Source organism: Garra rufa, chromosome 10, assembly GCF_049309525.1.
Source record: "Garra rufa chromosome 10, GarRuf1.0, whole genome shotgun sequence".
NCBI classification, from domain to species: domain Eukaryota; kingdom Metazoa; phylum Chordata; class Actinopteri; order Cypriniformes; family Cyprinidae; genus Garra; species Garra rufa.
The window spans coordinates 8234737-8256433 of NC_133370.1; the positions used below are offsets into that span (position 1 = coordinate 8234737).

At 32.1% G+C, this 21697-nt stretch overlaps 1 protein-coding gene across 1 annotated transcript in view; it reads right to left on the reverse strand.

Moving 5' to 3' along the window:
* LOC141343727 (dual specificity calcium/calmodulin-dependent 3',5'-cyclic nucleotide phosphodiesterase 1C-like) overlaps positions 1–16918 on the reverse strand; it is a 58225-nt gene extending 41307 nt beyond the window's left edge. Inside the window, exons 1-2 of the mRNA XM_073848360.1 lie at positions 16676–16918; positions 8378–8404 (exon numbers count right to left, since the gene is read on the reverse strand). Coding sequence (XP_073704461.1) covers positions 8378–8404; positions 16676–16776 — 128 coding nt within the window. The 5' untranslated portion in view covers positions 16777–16918. The remainder of the gene's footprint in view (positions 1–8377; positions 8405–16675) is intronic.
* Positions 16919–21697: the final 4779 nt, after the last annotated feature.

Consider the following 21697-nt stretch of genomic DNA (forward strand, 5'->3'; position numbering starts at 1 on the left):
CACCCCCCGGCTCGTGCACCATGTTTTCTTTAAGAGCATCAGTGAGCGTTTGAACCTTAGTTGCTTATGAGTCACTCAGTTGTCTTCAGTGTGAAAAGATGGATCTCAAAATCATTCAGTCATTGTTGGAAAGGGTTCAAATACACAACAATGCTGAAAAACCAAAGAATTTGTAGGACCCTGAAGGATTTTTTTGAAGAACAGCAGGCAGTTGAACTGTTCAGGACAAACAAGAGACTCATGAACAACTATCACTATATATAAAAACACAGCTGTGGATCATTCAGATAACAACACAGTATTAAAAATCAATGGGATGTAAATTTTTGAACAGGGTAATTTAAATTCAACTATTATTTTCTCTTGTGGACTATACTGTATGTAAACATCTTTTATGTGAAATATCTTATTAATGTCAGTACTAAATAAACAATAACATGCATTTTGTATGATCCCTCTTATTTTGGTAAAAGAATTAACATTTTGTAGATTCTGAAAGGGGGTGAAAACTTTTGACCTCAACTATATGTGAGAAACAATCCAGTTCTCTCTATAACAGCATAACATGTGTATATTTTTATGTATTTTTTTATTGAATTCATATAAAATACACAAATATTAAAAAAATTTAATATCAATGTATTTAAATGTTTTTATTTTTTATAATTGACATATTATAATTGTATTTTGTTTTATTCATTTAATTTTTTAAACATTATCATTCACTTACAACAATGACTAATTAGTTGTCTATATATTTTTAACTGTATTAATTTATTTAAATAGGTTTTCAATTTTACAAATTTATTTATATTTAAATGGTTTTACTTTATATATTATATTTTATTTTTATTTATTTGAATGTGTTCAAAAATAGTGACCCATTTGATGATGCTCATTTGATCATAAATACAGTAAAAAGTACATATTTATGTGATGCAAATATGAATTTTCAGCATCATTACTCCAGTCTTCAATGTCACATGATCCTTCAGAAATCATTCTAATATGCTGATTTGCTGCTTAAGAAATATTTTTAATTATTATTGTTAAAAACAGTTGATCTTTTAGATTCTTTAATAAATAGTAAGTTCAAAGAATATTTGAAATACTCTTTACAGTCACTTTTGATCAATTTAATGCATCCTTGCTGAATAAAAACAAACTATTGTTGCCTTTTGAGCTGCATATCGCGGTTGTAATTAATTTAAATGATTAGAAATACGAGAAGTAGCATTTATACCATCTGCTTGGTTCATTTCTGAAAGATCCCCAAGTCTTCTTCATGTAGCCTACTGTATGTTGGTCTGTGTGAATGCTCTCACACACGTGTTTGTAACTGTCCTGTTGCGTCTGTAATGACAGAGTCCCAGAATGCTCTGCAGCCAATTAGCCTGCCATAATTACCCAGACTCCCATTGAGCTGTCAATCAGAGAGGAGCTGCACAGGAAGTCATCCCTCCCTCTGTTAGCGGAGGAAAGTCTCCGCTGAGCCCTCCCCAATTAAACCCACTCTTGCTCTAATATTAGACCCGACTTAACCATCTCTCTCTCTGTGTTTCTCTCATTGGCGCTCTTTTACGTTACGTTTCAGCATCGGCTCTCCTGACATCTTTCTTTCTGTGTTATTGTCTCTCCACCACTCCTCACTCATAATTGCAGAGTGCTCAGCGCAGGCCCAAGCACATTTGTTTCAACAGATGTTTTGTGCGGCGCAGAGAGCCACATACTGCATACGAACGCTGCGCGCTGTCGACGGCTTTTCTGCAGTTTGTGTTGCCATGTAATTCTGATAAATGTACAAGGTAAATCTACTCAATCACAAGCTCACTCTATAATCACGTCCAGCCAGTTCTTATGCATGAAAGATTGCGTCTGTAATTGTGACTTTGTGTCTCACAATTTTGAGTTTATATCGTTCAGTTCAGCCAGAAAACTCAGAAGAGATAAACTCAGAATTCAAACTTGCTTTCTCAGAACTCCATGTTTACATCTCGCAATTCTGCACTTACATCTCGCAATTCTGCATTTACATCTCGCAATTCTGCATTTACATCTCGCAATTCTGCACTTACATCTCGCAATTCTGCACTTACATCTCGCAATTCTGCACTTACATCTCGCAATTCTGCATTTACATCTCGCAATTCTGCACTTACATCTCGCAATTCTGCACTTACATCTCGCAATTCTGCACTTACATCTCGCAATTCTGCACTTACATCTCGCAATTCTGCACTTACATCTCGCAATTCTGCATTTACATCTCGCAATTCTGCACTTACATCTCGCAATTCTGCACTTACATCTCGCAATTCTGCATTTACATCTCGCAATTCTGCACTTACATCTCGCAATTCTGCACTTACATCTCGCAATTCTGCATTTACATCTCGCAATTCTGCACTTACATCTCGCAATTCTGCACTTACATCTCGCAATTCTGCATTTACATCTCGCAATTCTGCACTTACATCTCGCAATTCTGCACTTACATCTCGCAATTCTGCATTTACATCTCGCAATTCTGCATTTACATCTCGCAATTCTGCACTTACATCTCGCAATTCTGCATTTAAATCTCGCAATTCTGCATTTACATCTCGCAATTCTGCACTTACATCTCGCAATTCTGCACTTACATCTCGCAATTCTGCATTTAAATCTCGCAATTCTGCATTTACATCTCGCAATTCTGCACTTACATCTCGCAATTCTGCACTTACATCTCGCAATTCTGCATTTACATCTCGCAATTCTGCACTTACATCTCGCAATTCTGCACTTACATCTCGCAATTCTGCATTTACATCTCGCAATTCTGCATTTACATCTCGCAATTCTGCACTTACATCTCGCAATTCTGCATTTAAATCTCGCAATTCTGCACTTACATCTCGCAATTCTGCACTTACATCTCGCAATTCTGCATTTACATCTCGCAATTCTGCACTTACATCTCGCAATTCTGCATTTAAATCTCGCAATTCTGCATTTACATCTCGCAATTCTGCACTTACATCTCGCAATTCTGCATTTACATCTCGCAATTCTGCATTTACATCTCGCAATTCTGCATTTACATCTCGCAATTCTGCATTTACATCTCGCAATTCTGCATTTACATCTCGCAATTCTGCATTTACATCTCGCAATTCTGCACTTACATCTCGCAATTCTGCATTTACATCTCGCAATTCTGCACTTACATCTCGCAATTCTGCACTTACATCTCGCAATTCTGCACTTACATCTCGCAATTCTGCATTTACATCTCGCAATTCTGCACTTACATCTCGCAATTCTGCACTTACATCTCGCAATTCTGCATTTACATCTCGCAATTCTGCATTTACATCTCGCAATTCTGCATTTACATCTCGCAATTCTGCACTTACATCTCGCAATTCTGCACTTACATCTCGCAATTCTGCATTTACATCTCGCAATTCTGCATTTACATCTCGCAATTCTGCACTTACATCTCGCAATTCTGCACTTACATCTCGCAATTCTGCATTTACATCTCGCAATTCTGCATTTAAATCTCGCAATTCTGCATTTACATCTCGCAATTCTGCATTTACATCTCGCAATTCTGCATTTACATCTCGCAATTCTGCACTTACATCTCGCAATTCTGCATTTACATCTCGCAATTCTGCACTTACATCTCGCAATTCTGCACTTACATCTCGCAATTCTGCACTTACATCTCGCAATTCTGCACTTACATCTCGCAATTCTGCACTTACATCTCGCAATTCTGCATTTACATCTCGCAATTCTGCATTTACATCTCGCAATTCTGCATTTACATCTCGCAATTCTGCATTTACATCTCGCAATTCTGCATTTACATCTCGCAATTCTGCATTTACATCTCGCAATTCTGCACTTACATCTCGCAATTCTGCATTTACATCTCGCAATTCTGCATTTACATCTCGCAATTCTGCACTTACATCTCGCAATTCTGCACTTACATCTCGCAATTCTGCATTTACATCTCGCAATTCTGCATTTAAATCTCGCAATTCTGCATTTACATCTCGCAATTCTGCATTTACATCTCGCAATTCTGCATTTACATCTCGCAATTCTGCACTTACATCTCGCAATTCTGCATTTACATCTCGCAATTCTGCACTTACATCTCGCAATTCTGCACTTACATCTCGCAATTCTGCACTTACATCTCGCAATTCTGCACTTACATCTCGCAATTCTGCACTTACATCTCGCAATTCTGCACTTACATCTCGCAATTCTGCACTTACATCTCGCAATTCTGCACTTACATCTCGCAATTCTGCACTTACATCTCGCAATTCTGCACTTACATCTCGCAATTCTGCATTTACATCTCGCAATTCTGCACTTACATCTCGCAATTCTGCACTTACATCTCGCAATTCTGCACTTACATCTCGCAATTCTGCATTTAAATCTCGCAATTCTGCATTTACATCTCGCAATTCTGCACTTACATCTCGCAATTCTGCACTTACATCTCGCAATTCTGCATTTACATCTCGCAATTCTGCACTTACATCTCGCAATTCTGCATTTACATCTCGCAATTCTGCATTTAAATCTCGCAATTCTGCATTTACATCTCGCAATTCTGCATTTACATCTCGCAATTCTGCATTTACATCTCGCAATTCTGCACTTACATCTCGCAATTCTGCATTTACATCTCGCAATTCTGCACTTACATCTCGCAATTCTGCACTTACATCTCGCAATTCTGCACTTACATCTCGCAATTCTGCACTTACATCTCGCAATTCTGCACTTACATCTCGCAATTCTGCACTTACATCTCGCAATTCTGCATTTACATCTCGCAATTCTGCATTTACATCTCGCAATTCTGCATTTACATCTCGCAATTCTGCATTTACATCTCGCAATTCTGCATTTACATCTCGCAATTCTGCATTTACATCTCGCAATTCTGCACTTACATCTCGCAATTCTGCACTTACATCTCGCAATTCTGCACTTACATCTCGCAATTCTGCATTTACATCTCGCAATTCTGCATTTAAATCTCGCAATTCTGCATTTACATCTCGCAATTCTGCATTTACATCTCGCAATTCTGCATTTACATCTCGCAATTCTGCACTTACATCTCGCAATTCTGCATTTACATCTCGCAATTCTGCACTTACATCTCGCAATTCTGCACTTACATCTCGCAATTCTGCACTTACATCTCGCAATTCTGCACTTACATCTCGCAATTCTGCACTTACATCTCGCAATTCTGCACTTACATCTCGCAATTCTGCACTTACATCTCGCAATTCTGCACTTACATCTCGCAATTCTGCACTTACATCTCGCAATTCTGCACTTACATCTCGCAATTCTGCATTTACATCTCGCAATTCTGCACTTACATCTCGCAATTCTGCACTTACATCTCGCAATTCTGCACTTACATCTCGCAATTCTGCACTTACATCTCGCAATTCTGCACTTACATCTCGCAATTCTGCATTTACATCTCGCAATTCTGCACTTACATCTCGCAATTCTGCACTTACATCTCGCAATTCTGCACTTACATCTCGCAATTCTGCACTTACATCTCGCAATTCTGCACTTACATCTCGCAATTCTGCACTTACATCTCGCAATTCTGCACTTACATCTCGCAATTCTGCACTTACATCTCGCAATTCTGCACTTACATCTCGCAATTCTGCACTTACATCTCGCAATTCTGCACTTACATCTCGCAATTCTGCATTTACATCTCGCAATTCTGCACTTACATCTCGCAATTCTGCATTTACATCTCGCAATTCTGCATTTACATCTCGCAATTCTGCATTTATATCTCGCAATTCTGCATTTATATCTTGCAATTTTGCATTTATATCTTCCAAAGTCTGAGTTTGTATCTAAAAACTCTGCATTTATGTCTTGCGATTCGAGATTTGGAAGTCATAATTCTACATTTATATCTCACAATTCTACATTTAATTCACAAATTCAGCATTTATATCTTGCAATTCTGCCTTTCTATCTCACAAATCTGAGTTTATATCCAAAAATACTGCATTTACATCTCGCAATTCTGCATTTACATCTGGCAATTCTGCATTTATATCTCGCAATTCTGCATTTACATCTCGCAATTCTGCATTTATATCTTGCAATTTTGCATTTATATCTTCCAAAGTCTGAGTTTGTATCTAACAACTCTGTATTTATGTCTTGCGATTCGAGATTTGGAAGTCATAATTCTACATTTATATCTCACAATTCCACATTTAATTCACAAATTCAGCATTTATATCTTGCAATTCTGCATTTATATCTCACAATTCTGAGTTTATATCCAAAAATACTGCATTTACATCTCACAATTCTGCATTTATATCTTGAAATACTGTTTATATCTTGCAATTCTGCATTTCTATCTCACAAATCTGAGTTTATATCCAAAATTACTGCATTTATATTCCACAATTCTGCATTCATATCTTACAATTCTGCATTTATATCTTGAAATACTGTTTATATCTTGCAATTCTGTTTATATCTTGCAGTTCTGCATTTATATCTCACAATTCTGCATTTATATCTCAAAAATCTGAGTTTATATTCCACAATTCTGCATTCATATCTTACATTTCTGCATTAAAAATCTCACAATTGTGCATTTATTTCTTGAAATTCTGTTTATATATTGCAATTCTGTATTTATATCTCACAATTCTGCATTTCTATATCACAAACCTGAGTTTAAAACTTAAAATATTGCATTTATATCTTAGAATTCTGCATTTATATCTTGCAATTCTACATTGAATTCACAAATTTTGAATTTATATCTTGCAATTCTGCATTTATATCTTTCAATTACGCATTTATATCAATTATGCATTTATATCTTACAATTCTCCATGTAAATCTCACAAATCTGCATTAATATGTTGTGTATTTATATCACAAATTTGATGTTAGAACCTATGATTCTGCATTTATATTGCACAAAATTACGTATTTATATCTTGTAATTCTGCATTCATATCTCTCTAATCTTGAGTTTATATCCCCCAATTCTGCATTCATAACTCACAAATCTGAGTTTATTCTGCATTTATATCTGCCAATTCTACATTTACATCTTTCACAATTCTGCATTTGAGTTTTTCCCATAATTCTGCACTTATATCTGACAATTCTGCATTTATCTCTCAAATTTGAATTTCTATCTCACAATGTTGTATATTTATATCTGAAATTCTGTGCATATATTGCAATTCTGCATGTACATCTCACAATTCTGACTGATGTTCTCAGAATTATGAGGGAAAATATCAGAATTGTGAGATACAATTGTACCTTTTCACATTTTTAAGTTTATGTCTTGCAATTTTGCATTCATATTTCACGATTCTGATTTTATATGAATTTATTTTATTAAAAAAGTCCAAACTAAGAGATAATTTGTCCCAAGGACACAAACTTTGACTTTGAGCTTCCATACTTTTGGAAATTTATCAGAATTTTTAAAAAAATATATTTTATATCAGTTGCTGCTGGAAGGAATCAAATTCAAACCTACTTCATGTCAACAGGAAATCAAAACTGACCCCATTTATTTGTTTCTGGTCACACTGTACACAACTCATTGCATGTTATTCCAAAGAAAAAAAATCTTCAGAATTTTGCTGTTTTTTGTAACTAATTTCTAGCTGGTCCAAACTAGTTTATGTGACCTGCCGGTCTACTAACATGGCTTAAATGATGTAGATAAATCTGGTTAGTACTGGCAGACCTCTTTGGAGCCACAACAAATCACTCACTATGTTCCAAAAAACAATAAATAACTGTACTCCATCACAAGCTTACTCCATAATCATGTCCCAGCACTATGACAGAAACTATGACAAATTTCTGATATTAGCTCCTGGAAAACCCAGCTCAAAAAGTCAACAGGAAGTCTGTTGTCGGAAGAAACTGACCCCGTTTACTTGTTTCTGGTCATACTGTACTTCAAAAAGGGCCAGTTTTGCAGCAATGCCATAAAAGAACCAATTTGGTTCCCCATTTCTTCTTAGTGCAATAGAACTTTTTCTCCACTTTAAAGAACCTTTTGTGGAATTAAAATTTTCCATGGATGTTAAAGATTTGTCATAAAAAAAATAAAAATAAAAAAATCCACCTACACCAGCTCAGACCAGCAAATCAACTACCTTCAAGTGGTTTTAGCTGGATTTAAGAGAACTGTATCTGTGTCTAATGCATACATGAAACACAAAACATTAGAAAAATCACATTTATTGCTGAAAGTGGTTTTCACAGTGGATGATGATGAGTTCAGCACATCTCAGATCTTCTGCCTTACCTCTGCGATTGTTTCTTGTACTTCCTCCTGTAACAAAACAAACAACACATTAAAAACCTGTGTTCATGCACAATTATGCTGGATTTATTTAATAAATAATAAATATACACATCACACACACACAGAGAGTCAATTTAAACCCTGCTGTTTCATGCTGAACACTCAGGAATCAAATGTTTAACAGCGGTCTACTGTATTTATTTTAATTGTAGCATAAAGATTATCATTACTCAATATTCAAGAACATATCGTGTTATTATTTTTACCCATTTCATAAGTTATATTATTTTGTCATTCATTTTTCAGGTTGTTTTTATGGCCCTGCAATTTGCAAAACAGTTTTCGTGTCACTTTAGAAAAAATTACTTAAAGTTCTCCACATGCAAATAAATAAACAAATAAATAAATAAAATAAAAACATTTGGTCAATTTTAAAAACATGAGTCTATACAAATTTTGATTGATTTTTGGAAAAAATTACTTCAAGTTCTCCACATGCAAACTCGTGCCTCTTCTAAAAAAAATAAAATAAAATAAAAACATTTGGGCAATTTTTAAAACATGAATCTATACAAATGTTGATCTATTTTTGGAAAAATTTCTCCACATGCAAACCCATGCCTTTTCTAAAAAAAAAATAATAATAAAAAAACATTAAACTTTAAAATTAAATAAACATTAAATAAAATTAAATAATAAAAACATTTTGGTAAATTTTTAGAACATGAATCGAAAATAAAATAAAATAAAACAAAATAAAAATTTGGTCAATTTTTAAAACATGAATCGATACAAATTTAAATTGATTTTTGGAAAAAATTACTTGACGTTCTCCACATGCAAACTCATGCCTTTTCTAAAATAAAAAAAAATAATAAAATTAAATAAAATTAAATAATAAAAACATTTTGGTAAATTTTTAGAACATGAATCGATAAAAAAAAATAAAAAAAAAATAAAAATAAAAAAAATAAATAAATAAAATAAAATAAAAAATAATTAAAACATGAATCGATACAAATTTAAATTGATTTTTAGAAAAAAATTACTTAACGTTCTCCACATGCAAAATCATGCCTTTTCTAAAATAAAAAAATTAATAAAATAAAATAATATAAACATTTGGTAAATTTTTAGAACATGAATCGATAAAATAAAATAAAATAAAATAAAATAAAAATTTGGTCAATTTTTAAAACATGAATCGATACAAATTTAAATTGATTTTTGGAAAAAATTACTTAACGTTCTCCACATGCAAACTCATGCCTTTTCTAAAATAAAATAAAAAATTAAATAAAATTAAATTAAATAATAAAAACATTTTGGTAAATTTTTAGAACATGAATCGATAAAATAAAATAAAATAAAATAAAATAAAAATTTGGTCAATTTTTAAAACATGAATCGATACAAATTTAAATTGATTTTTGGAAAAAATTACTTAACGTTCTCCACATGTAAACTTATGCCTTTTCTAAAATAAAAAAATAATAAAATTAAATAATAAAAACATTTTGGTATTTTTTTAGAACATGAATCGATAATAAAATAAAATAAAATAAAAATTTGGTCAATTTTTAAAACATGAATCGATACAAATTTAAATTGATTTTTAGAAAAAATTACTTAACGTTCTCCACATGCAAACTCATGCCTTTTCTAAAATAAAAATAAAATGAATAAATAAAATAAAATAATAAAAACATTTGGTAAATTTTTAGAACATGAATCGATAAAAAAATTATTAAATAAAATTAAATAATAAAAAAACATTTGGTCAATTTTTAAAACATGAATCGATACAAATTTTGATTGATTTTTTTGTTCTCCACATGCAAACTCGTGCCTTTTCTAAAATATTTTTTTTTTAAATAAAATAAATAAAAACATTTAGCCAGTTTTTAAAAAATGAATCGACACAAATTTAGTTTCAAAAGGCATTAAGTCGTCTTTTCATACACTGGGTTTAAAGCACTGCTTCTTCTTGGTATGTTTTTACAACGTGTCCCTGACAGCTCATATATGTCTCTCCATAAAACCCATTAAGAACACAAGGACGGTGAAGCAATTAGTCAGTGCGCAGGAAAAATCAGAGCTGCCCAATCATTACTCATTCCTGCCATGAGCCACTATCACTGGTGCCTGAAATTACTCCTTAGAAAAGGAAACTCCTTCCTACTGTCCCCCTTTCCTTTCTAAAGTCATCAAACACAATTATGAGTGCCGCTTCACCCCATTGAAGTGTTGCATAGACACAAGCGCACATGCAAAAGCACGTCCACGTACATGTACGCGCACACACTTACAACAGCTGTGCGTGTTTGAGGCTTTCTGTGAGATTAAATGCTGATGCGGTCAGATTTACCCACTGCGGGGAACCTTTAACATCCACATATACAGCTGCTTCTACATGGCCAAAACACAGCGAAACAGCTTAACTTTCTGTGAACTGGTCTGACGTCCTGTGACGGGCAATAATCCAAACCCAGTGAAGGGACTAACACAATTTTGGCAAAAACAGCACTTGTTTTTGGCCCTCAGTTGGAGAGATCAACAAAGTCCTTAAAGGAACAGATCACCCACAAATATTAAGATGTGCCATTTAATGTGTATGTGCATATCTAGAGTTCACATTATGATGCCATTGGCACCACTTTTAGTTTTTATTTTTGTGTGTGTGTGGGTGGGTGTTTTCAGAGCTTTTTACTATTTTCATACAGAAACGAACAGCTTGGATATTCTGCAAAATTCTCAATATTGTATTTTTATGTTCCACAGACAACATAAAACTACATGGATTTGAGTGTATACCTTAATTTTTAGTGAACTATTCTGAATCTGATGCACATATATAATAATATGGCATACAAAAAAGGTGAATGCAGGATGATTTTGAAGTTTGAGGAGAAAATGAGATGGGAGTTTTTTGACATACCCTAACTGTTTTGAAACAGAATACACAGAGTACACACAGAGCTAGACAAGACATTGAGGTTAAAAAAAATATACAAATTGTAATTTTTTTTTAAACAACAAACGGTTTTTGCTATAGATAAGACCCTTCTCCCTTGTCTGGGATCGTTTAGAGCCCTTTCAAGCTGCATTTAAACTGCATTTTGGAAGTTCACAGGCACCATAGAAGTCCACTATATGGAGAGAAATCCTGAAATGTTTTCTGAACTTGTAAATAATAAATTATACTGTTTGCATTAGTAAATTTAATACATAAAATACAGTTTTCCCTTAATAAATGTAACCCTGGACCACAAAACCAGTCATAAGGGTCAATTTTTTTAAATTGCAATTTATACATAAATAAGCTTTAAAAATCTAACTGTTGAGAAAATCGCCTTTAAAATTGTCCAAATGAAGATCTTAGCATTGCATATCACTAATCAAAAATTAAGTTTTGATATACTTACAGTAGAATTAGATTTTTGGCATAAAAGAAAAATCTATAATTTTAACCCATACAATGTATTTTTGGCTATTGCTACAAATATACCTGTGCTACTTAAGACTGCTTTTGTGGTCCAGGGTCACAAATTATTGGAGGTAATGCCCAAATTTGGAAATGTAAATACATAGGATTTGAGTGTATACCTTAATTTTTAGTGAACTATTCTGACTCTGACGTACATTCAAGTTAAATATGACATTTAACGAGAAAAATAAGGGCGAGGGACTTGATTTTATACATAAAGATTCGATTGAAATAAATAGACATACTGTACTTAAAGGAGAAGTTCACTTCCAGGACAAAAATTGTCATCCAAGATGTTTGCGTCTTCCTTTTTTCAGTCGTAAAGATTTATTTATTTACTTATTTTGAGGAAAACGTTTCAGGATTTCTCTCATATAGTGGACTTCTATGGTGCTCCCGAGTTTGAACTTCCAAAATGCAGTTTAAATGCAGCTTCAAAGGGCTCTAAACGATCCCAGACAAGGAAACGATAGGTTATTTTCTAAAAATAAATTGACAATTTATATACTTTTTAACCTTAAATGCTCATCTTTGTCTAGCTCTGCCTGTACTCTGTGTATTCTGGTTCAAGTTAGGGTATGTCGAAAAACTCCTGTCTCATTTTCTCCTCCATCTTCAAAATCATCCTACATTGCTGTAGTAGTACCAACCCAAAGTGGATGTGCAAAGAAGATCAAACGCCCTTTACAAAAAAAGGTGAATGCAAGATGATTTTGAAGTTGGAGGAGAAAATGAGATGGGAGTTTTTTGACATACCCTAACTGTCATGAACCGGAATAAACAGAGTACTCACAGAGCTAGACAAGATGAGCATTTGAGGTTAAAAAGTATACAAATCCTAATTTATTTGAGAAAATAATCGATTGTTTTGCTAGATAAGACCCTTCTTCCTTGGCTGGGATCATTTAGAGCCCTTTGAAGCTGCATTTAAACTGCATTTTGCAAGTTCAAACATGCAGGCACCATAGAAGTCCACTATATGAGAGAAATCCTGAAATGTTTTCCTCAAAAAACAAAATTTCTTTACGAGTGAAGAAAGAAAGACATGAACATCTTGGATGACAAGGGAGTGAGTAAATCATCTGTAAATTTTTGTTCTGGAAGTAACCTTCTCCTTTAAGAAATAGGACAGTCTAGACTTTAAAAAAAAAATCCTGATTACTATAATATAAAAACGTAATAATTATATTTATAATTTGCCTTTTTATTTTATTTTTTAATGTATTTATTAATTTATTCATTATATTTAATTTTTTTTTGTATTTAATTATTTTTACATTTTCATTTAATATAAATGTATATTATATATTTGAAAAGTATTTGTCCATCCAAATACAGTTTACATTTGCAATTGCATCCATCCAGAACAGTTAAAAGTCCAATTTCACATACAAAAAAAAGATAAACGAAGAAAAAAATTATAATATATAGGAAAAAAATATGTAAGTATTATAGTAGGACTATCAAGACTTTTTGCATAGGGACATCATGACAAATTATTACAAAAAGGTAATAATTATATCTCATTTGTTTGTTTTTATTTATTTTTTAATCATTTAAATGTTTTATATTTAATTATTTTTACATTTAATTAAAATTTATATTTATTATAATTTTTTGTATAAAATTTGTCCATCCAAATCCCGTACGTCTCAAACACCTTTTTTTAATTTTAATTATTTTATTTTTTATATAAATTATTTTTATACTATCATCATGATAGTATATAGTAAATAATAAATAAAAATGTTCACAATAGTAAATTTTTTACATAAAATACATTTTTTCCCTTAATAAATACATTAAACATAAATCAATATGAATTTTGATCGATTTTTGGAAAAAATTACTTAAATTTCTCCACTTGCAAACTCATGCCTTTTAAAATAAAATAAAATAAAATAAAATAAAATAAAATAAAATAAAATAAAATAAAATAAAATAAAATAAAATAAAATAAAATAAAATAAAATAAAATAAAATAAAATAAAATAAAATTAAATTAAATTAAATTAAATTAAATTAAATTAAAACATTTGGTCGATTTTTAAAACATGAATCGATACAAATTTTGATTGATTTTTGGAAAAAATTACTTAAAGTTCTCCACATGCAAACTTGTGCCTTTTCTTAAAAAAATAAATAAAAATAAAATAAAATAATAAAATAAAATAAAATAAAATAAAATAAAATAGTCAATTTTTAAATCATAAATCGGTATAAATTTTGATGGTTTGGAATAAATGTGACCCCGGACCACGAAACCAGTCATAAATACAACAGACACACAAATATTTGAAAACCTGGAATCTGAGTGTGCAAAAAAAAAAAAAAAAACCTCAAAATCGCCTTTAAAATTGTCCAACTGAAGTTCTTAGCGATGCATATTACTAATCCAAAATTACATTTTGATATATTTATGATGAAAATTTACATGATCTTTACTTAATATCCTGATGATTTTTGGTATAAAAGAAAAATCGACAATTTTGACTCATACAATGTATTTTTGGCTATTGCTACAAATATAACCAAGCTACCTAAGACTGGTTTTGTGGTCCAGGGTCACAAATTATTGGAGGTAATGCCCAAATTTGGAAATGTAAATACATAGACCACTGTATGTGCATTTAAAATCAACATAAAACCAATTTTACTACTGTAGTAGGATATACATTTACATTAAATATGATATTTAATGAGAAAAATAGCATGGGAGAGGCCTAATTTTATCCATAATGAACTGATTGTTTTATGAAAAGTGTCTCTATATGACAGGTGGTAAAAGAGGAGGAGTTGAAAATTAAGATTTCTTGTATACATCAGCTGAAAAATCAAAGTCATTTCAGAGGAAAAGCAAGTTATTATGTTTAAAATGAATGATTATGAAGACATTTTCTTTTCTGGAATAACATGCACTAATAAATCATTTACAATAAGATGAATTTAAAAAACTGAATAGGGTCAATTTCATTTTATGTTGACTTCAACAGATTCAATGCACACACAAAAACTCTTCAAACTCAGCATTAATGGAGGAAAGTTACTATTCTACTGCCTGAAGGGAGAAAATATGAGAGGAGACAAACAGCCCTCCCCTCATTCATCTCTTTCTTGCTTTCATTCGCTTTTTCTTTCTCCTTCTCTCACTGGTCTTTTCTTCTTCACCCATAGTGAGGAAATTGCATTTCATTCACCGGGTTCTGGGACAATATAGAGACTTTTTCACCAGCTGCCCAATAACAGCCACAGAGAAAAACGGATTGACATTGAAGAAATGAGTTTGTCTACAGATGATGGAGCTGTCTAATAATTATTTGAGAACTATTTGAAACATATTAATAAAAAATAAATAAATAGCCAGCTCTCAGGGAGATTTCCTCACCGAATAAAAATCACAATTAAAAAAAAAACTTGCTATTGAAACAATAATAATGTGATCATTTACTGAATATTTTTTGTGAATATTTGTTTTTTTGAATTTTAAAATTTAACAATTAGCATTTTTCTTAGAGCAGTTTAAGAAAAAAAAGGATAAAAGAAATTTATTAGTTCATCAAGACTTTTTGCATGGGAACATTTTCATGACAATTAAGAAATTAAAAATAAATCAAAATACTAAAAATTAAAAAATAATCACTACTACAATCTACAATCTATATACTACAATCCAAAAAGTAATACATTTAAAATTTTTATTTTCTTATTTATTATTTTTATTGTGTTAAAGTATTTGTCTATCCAAATCAAGTAGGTGTCCAAAAATGCTTTTTTAAATTTAAATGATTTTATTATTAATTATTTTAATTTTTAATTATCATTATTTTAATTGTTCATTATAAATCTGAAATATGAAATAACACAATATAATACAGCTTAAACATAATATAATATAATATAATATAATATAATACATTATATAATATAATATAATACATTATATTTTGGGGTGAAAAGTATTATAATAATATAATAATATATGTATTATATTATAATATAATACATTATATTTTGGGGTGAAATTACATTAAAATTAAAAATCACTACAATCCAAAAAGTAATAAATTTTAATTTAATTACATTTTTTATTTTTTAAGCATTTGTCCATCCAAATCCAGTAGGTGCCCAAAAATGCTTTTTAAAATTTTGATTATATTGTCATTATTTTTATTTATTATGAATGTGAAAAAATTGAATGACACTATATAATATAAAAATTGTGATTATATTATCATTAGTCATTATTGGTATTGTTTATTATGAATCTGAATTATGGAATGACACAATGTAATACAACTTAAACATATAATATAATATAATATTATATAATATAATTTAAAGTGAATTGGACATGTTAACACAAATTAAAAAATAATAATTAAAATAAAAATCCAAAAAAGTACTACATTTTAAATGTTTTATTTATTGTATTATTTCTATTGGGTTTTTTAGGTGTCCAAAAATGCTTTTTAAATTTTTGATTATATTATCATTATTGAATCATTACTTTTATTGTTTTTTTATGAACCTGAAATATGGAATGACAAAATGTAATACGATTTAAACATATAATATAATATATAAATATTGAATATCCTGAATATTATCATTTGGTATATTGTTTTTAATTTATGTAGATTTAAAAAAAATTGTATTGCAGCAGTAATTTCTTATTTTTGTCCTACTTTGGGGTAAAAAGTGAATTGAACATGTTTACATGAGATTCAGGATGTTTGTCAACCTCTGAGATGGAAAAACACTCTCTCACACACACAAAACACAAGAAAACCTGTTGAAAAGCTCATACTCACAGTCCCCGCAGTCGGAGCCAGATTTTCTCGATCTGGTCGGGTTGCAAGTACTTGAGCGACGTGCTTTCAAACTCCTCGATCTCTCTGGTGGGAGACTCCATGATGCCAAGACAGAAAGAAAAAAACTTAATCCCAGAGCCGGAGCGGGAGTGGAGAGACAGATTCCCCTCTTTAGTTGAGCTGTGGTCGGGACGCTGCAGTCGTCATAGCCCTGTTCTGTCCTCCTGCTCCTCCTCTTGTCCCTCGTGCTCCACTCCGGTCTGAGCACAGGAGCGTGTGGCGGTACTGCAGTACGATCTCTCACACTCTCCCTCTCCCTCTCTCACTCACTCTCAGAAATACAGCGCAGCCCAGATTAAGGCAGACTCCTGATTTCATGAGTGTTGGTGGGAGGGGTTGAGCGTGACTGAAGCCTCCAGCGGTGATGCCATGATCAATACTTACAAACTAGGTGTCTTCCCACAGGACAAATCACAAATGACACGTCTTTAATATCTCAATTGTTTCTCCTTGACAGCAACGGGATTAAACAGAGAGCAAACGGAGGATTTGCTTCGAGTCCCCTGAGAAAAAACTCAGTAATCTCCAGAGTTATTATAGTTAACTACAACTAAAACCATACATTTTCTTTTACATGAAATAAAATAAACATGATCTAAAGTAAAATTAAATATATATTTTAAAAAAACACAGTTGAGGTCAAAAGTTTACATACACCTTGCAATTATTTTAGCAAAATAAGAGGGAGTATACCAAATGCAAGTTGTTTTTTATTTAGTACTGACCTAAATTAGATATTTCACATAAATGATGTTTACATATAGTCCACAAGAGAAAATAGTTGAATTTATAAAAATGACCCTGTTCAAAAGTTTACATACACTTGATTTTTAATATTGTGTTGTTATCTGAATGATCCACAGCGGGTTTTTTTTTTTTTTTTTTTTTTTTTTTTTAGTGATAGTTGTTCATGAGTCCCTTGTTTGTCCTGAACTCCTGCCTGCTGTTCTTCAGAAAAACCTTCAGGTCCCACAAATTCTTTGATTTTTCAGCATTTTTGTGTATTTGAACCCTTTCCGACAATGACTGTATAATTTCTGAGATCCATCTTTTCACACTGAGGACAACTGAGGGACTCATATGCTATGCTGCATTAGGAGTCAGGGGGTGAAAACTTTTGAAATTTGAAGATCAGGGTAAATGTAACTTATTTTGTCTTCTGGAAAACATGTAAGTATCTTCTGTAGTTTCTGAAGAGATTTTTAAAGGAGTACTTGAGTAATACTTGAAAATTGATATCAAAACAAGATATAAAATAGAAACAGACTTCTGTTAAATGAAAAAGTATGATATCTAGGCAAAAACAAGAAAACTATTTTCTTTGCATTCGTCTTCAGCATCTTCTGCTGCTCCTGCTAACAGTCATTCACAGTTGGTTTATTTGCCAAGTTTAAGAATTAGTTGTGTGTTATGCCCATTTTCCACAAGCTGATATGATTTATTAGGGTCTTAATGAAAATTCTATAACATACTTTGGTTAAAATTTCTCAATGGTAGTGTAAAAAACACCCTTCTCACCTTGTCAAAATCAGCCCTTTTCAGAGCAAGCCATTTTGTTGCATTTGCTAATGAGCTCTGCTTGCCCCGCCCCTCTCCTATGTGGGATGATGAGCAGTACTGTTTACTTCAGCCGCATTTAGCTGCGAAACTTGCTAACTAGCAGATTATCAGGAGAGGCGATTTGAAAAAGATGCTTAAAAAACCCTTATACTCACTTCTGCTGTAGGTGAAGCTGGATCACGAATGATTCGCATGAAAATAGGTGCATTTATGTAGGTCGCTGGACACATTCCCTTCAAAAACGAAAGTAACTTTAATCCTCAGTGACTTCAGCCGCTCAAATGTTGGGAGTTATTTTGTCTTCTGGTAAACATGTAACTGATTTTGTCTTCTGGGAAACAAGTATGATCTGTAGCTTCTGAAGAGCAACATTAAATGAAAAAAGTATAATATTTAGACAAAATAAGAAAAATGGTTCAAAAGTTTACACCCCTGGCTCTTAATGCATTTTTACTTCTGGAGCATCAGTTAGCGTTTGAACATGCATTTTGTATGATTCCTCTTATTTTGGTAAAATAATTAACATTTTGCAGATTCTGCAAGGTGTATGTAAACTTTTGAACTCAACTGTGAACCCTCAATTCAGGATTTAGAATCATCTTCCAATATTTTTTGCATGGTGAAGTGCTACAGTATTTTCTCCTCTTTTTGTTCATCTTCAGCGTTGTGGATTATCTTTTATTGCCAAAGGTATATAATGGAGCGCTGTGCATGACACCGGTATCTACGTTCATTTATCAACCTGGTCTCACGACGAAAATGTACCTCTGGGAACATTTTCACAAGACACAAAATAAGCACCACCATGTACATTTCGTGACATATTCGATGTGAAATGTCCAGTGGGTGGCACTAAAAGAGTGTTCGGGTTTTTTTCCCTGGAACAAATACATATGGTACATATGGTATGTTTTATGCTCATGGTGTGAGATCCTAAAAAAACATGCATGCAAAGCATGTAGCAGAGATGTCCATCTAGCATGTTAACTAGAAAACTTCAAGAAATCTTACATAAATCTCCTCTAAAGTGTCCTAAAATGTGCTCAAAATTGCTCAGATACCAAAATCTGCATTGAATTTGATCAAAAGTGAAAGTAAAGACTTGTATAATGTTACAAAATACTTCTATTGCAAATAAATGCTGTTCTTTTGAACTTTCTGTTCAAAGAATACTGAAAAACTCAGGATATTACTCAATATTTCTCAAATTATTCCAAAACTGAATGATATTATGAGAGATACTATCCAGTATGCACGTTCATGTAGACTCTAAAACTAGAAAAAAGTCATTCACATTGGAGCTTTTGGTTTGTTTGCTGACTGGTGCAAAAGTCATTGTTTTTGCGTTAAAACAGACAAAAGAATGGACAAGCAAGTAACAATTTTAACTTGGAAAAAGCTTTTAGAAATGTGATGCTCATGGTGTGAGATCCTACAAAAAAACAACAAAGCATGTAGCAGAGATGCCCATCTAGCATGTTAACTAGAAAACTTCAAGAAATCTTACATAAGTCTCCTCTAAAGTGTCCTAAAATGTGCTCAAAATTGCTCAGATACCAAAATCTGCATTGAATTTGATCAAAAGTGAAAGTAAAGACTTTTATAATGTTACAAAATACTTCTATTGCAAATAAATGCTGTTCTTTTGAACTTTCTGTTCAAAGAATACTGAAAAACTCAGGATATTACTCAATATTTCTCAAATTATTCCAAAACTGAATGATATTATGAGAGATACTATCCACTATGCACGTTCATTTAGACTCTAAAACTAGAAAAAAGTCATTCACATTGGAGCTTTTGGTTTGTTTGCTGACTGGTGTAAAAGTCATTGTTTTTGCGTTAAAGACAAAAGAATGGACAAGCAAGTAACAATTTTAACTTGGAAAAAGCTTTTAGAAATGTGATGCTCATGGTGTGAGATCCTACAAAAAAACAACAAAGCATGTAGCAGAGATGTCCATCTAGCATGTTAACTAGAAAACTTCAAGAAATCTTACATAAGTCTCCTCTAAAGTGTCCGAAAATGTGCTCAGAATTGCTCAGATACCAAAATCTGCATTGAATTTGATCAAAAGTGAAAGTAAAGACTTGTATAATGTTACAAAATACTTCTATTGCAAATAAATGCTGTTCTTTTGAACTTTCTGTTCAAAGAATACTGAAAAACTCAGGATATTACTCAATATTTCTCAAATTATTCCAAAACTAAATGATATTATGAGAGATACTATCCAGTATGCACGTTCATTTAGACTGTCAAACTAAAAACACATGAGGTAATTGTTTAGATTTTGAGAACAACATATGCTTAACTTTTGAAAAAACATCTGAGACAAACTCTTAAATGCAACATAACTGAGAACTTCACACTACAGATTTTAGTTCATTTGCTATCAAAGTTTGGTTAATTTAACTTGTGTGAAAGTTGTTTTTGCATTGAAAATAAGTAAATGCTTATGTCTTGAGATGCATTTTTAAAAACCGAACTGCTTTTAATATAAAGCATCCTAAAAATGTATTAGGAATAGATGGTCACAATATGGTCAAATTGTCAAATATACAATGGTCAAATATGTTCATCTAGCATGTTTGCATAAAACCGATTAAAAAACAATTAGTAAACAATTAACAATCATGCAAACTGATGTGAAAACACCCCTAGGCTATGAAATAATCACTATGCAATAACATTTAAGTGTCTTATTATGCTGGAAAGACAATAGATGCCAGAGAGATGACAAAGGAGGTGAGGAGGAAAAGGAGAAATAGAAAGGAGTTAAAGACACAAACTGTGACTAGAGAGATGAAGAGGCCAATCAGCCTGCAGCTGAAGAGCGAAGTGAGATTATATGCCTGTTAGATGAATGTGCCACCCTACTGTCAGATTCACATTAACACCAACATTCACACACTCGGAAAACGCCACTCTGTTCTACGTTTGCATTTACCAAATGACCTGATGATTGCTCAATCTTTCTTTCAAGACTCATGGACGATAAACAGATTCATCTTGATGATCAGGAGACTTCATAGCGAACAAATGCATGAATTCTAGCAAATAAAAGAGCTGGGTCTATGAGTGAGCATTATCAATTTAATTTCCTAGGAACATTACCAGAGTTTAACATCTCAACTGGCTTTCAAAGTGATCAAATGGAGAACAAGTCTCTAACTTCTTGTGTATATAAACTTCTGGTTCTTTTCTAGAGTTTTAAAAGAGATCTTAATGTCTCAAACTGTGCTTCTTTAAATACCACTGTTCAAGAAATGTGCATTCAAAAGTCTTAACACAAAGTCAAATTTCTTAAAATCATTTAGCAATTTTTTTCTGAAGTACTAAAAGCATAAAAATGATAATGCACCTGGGGTTCATTGCTTCCCAACAGTTTAGCTCAGTTT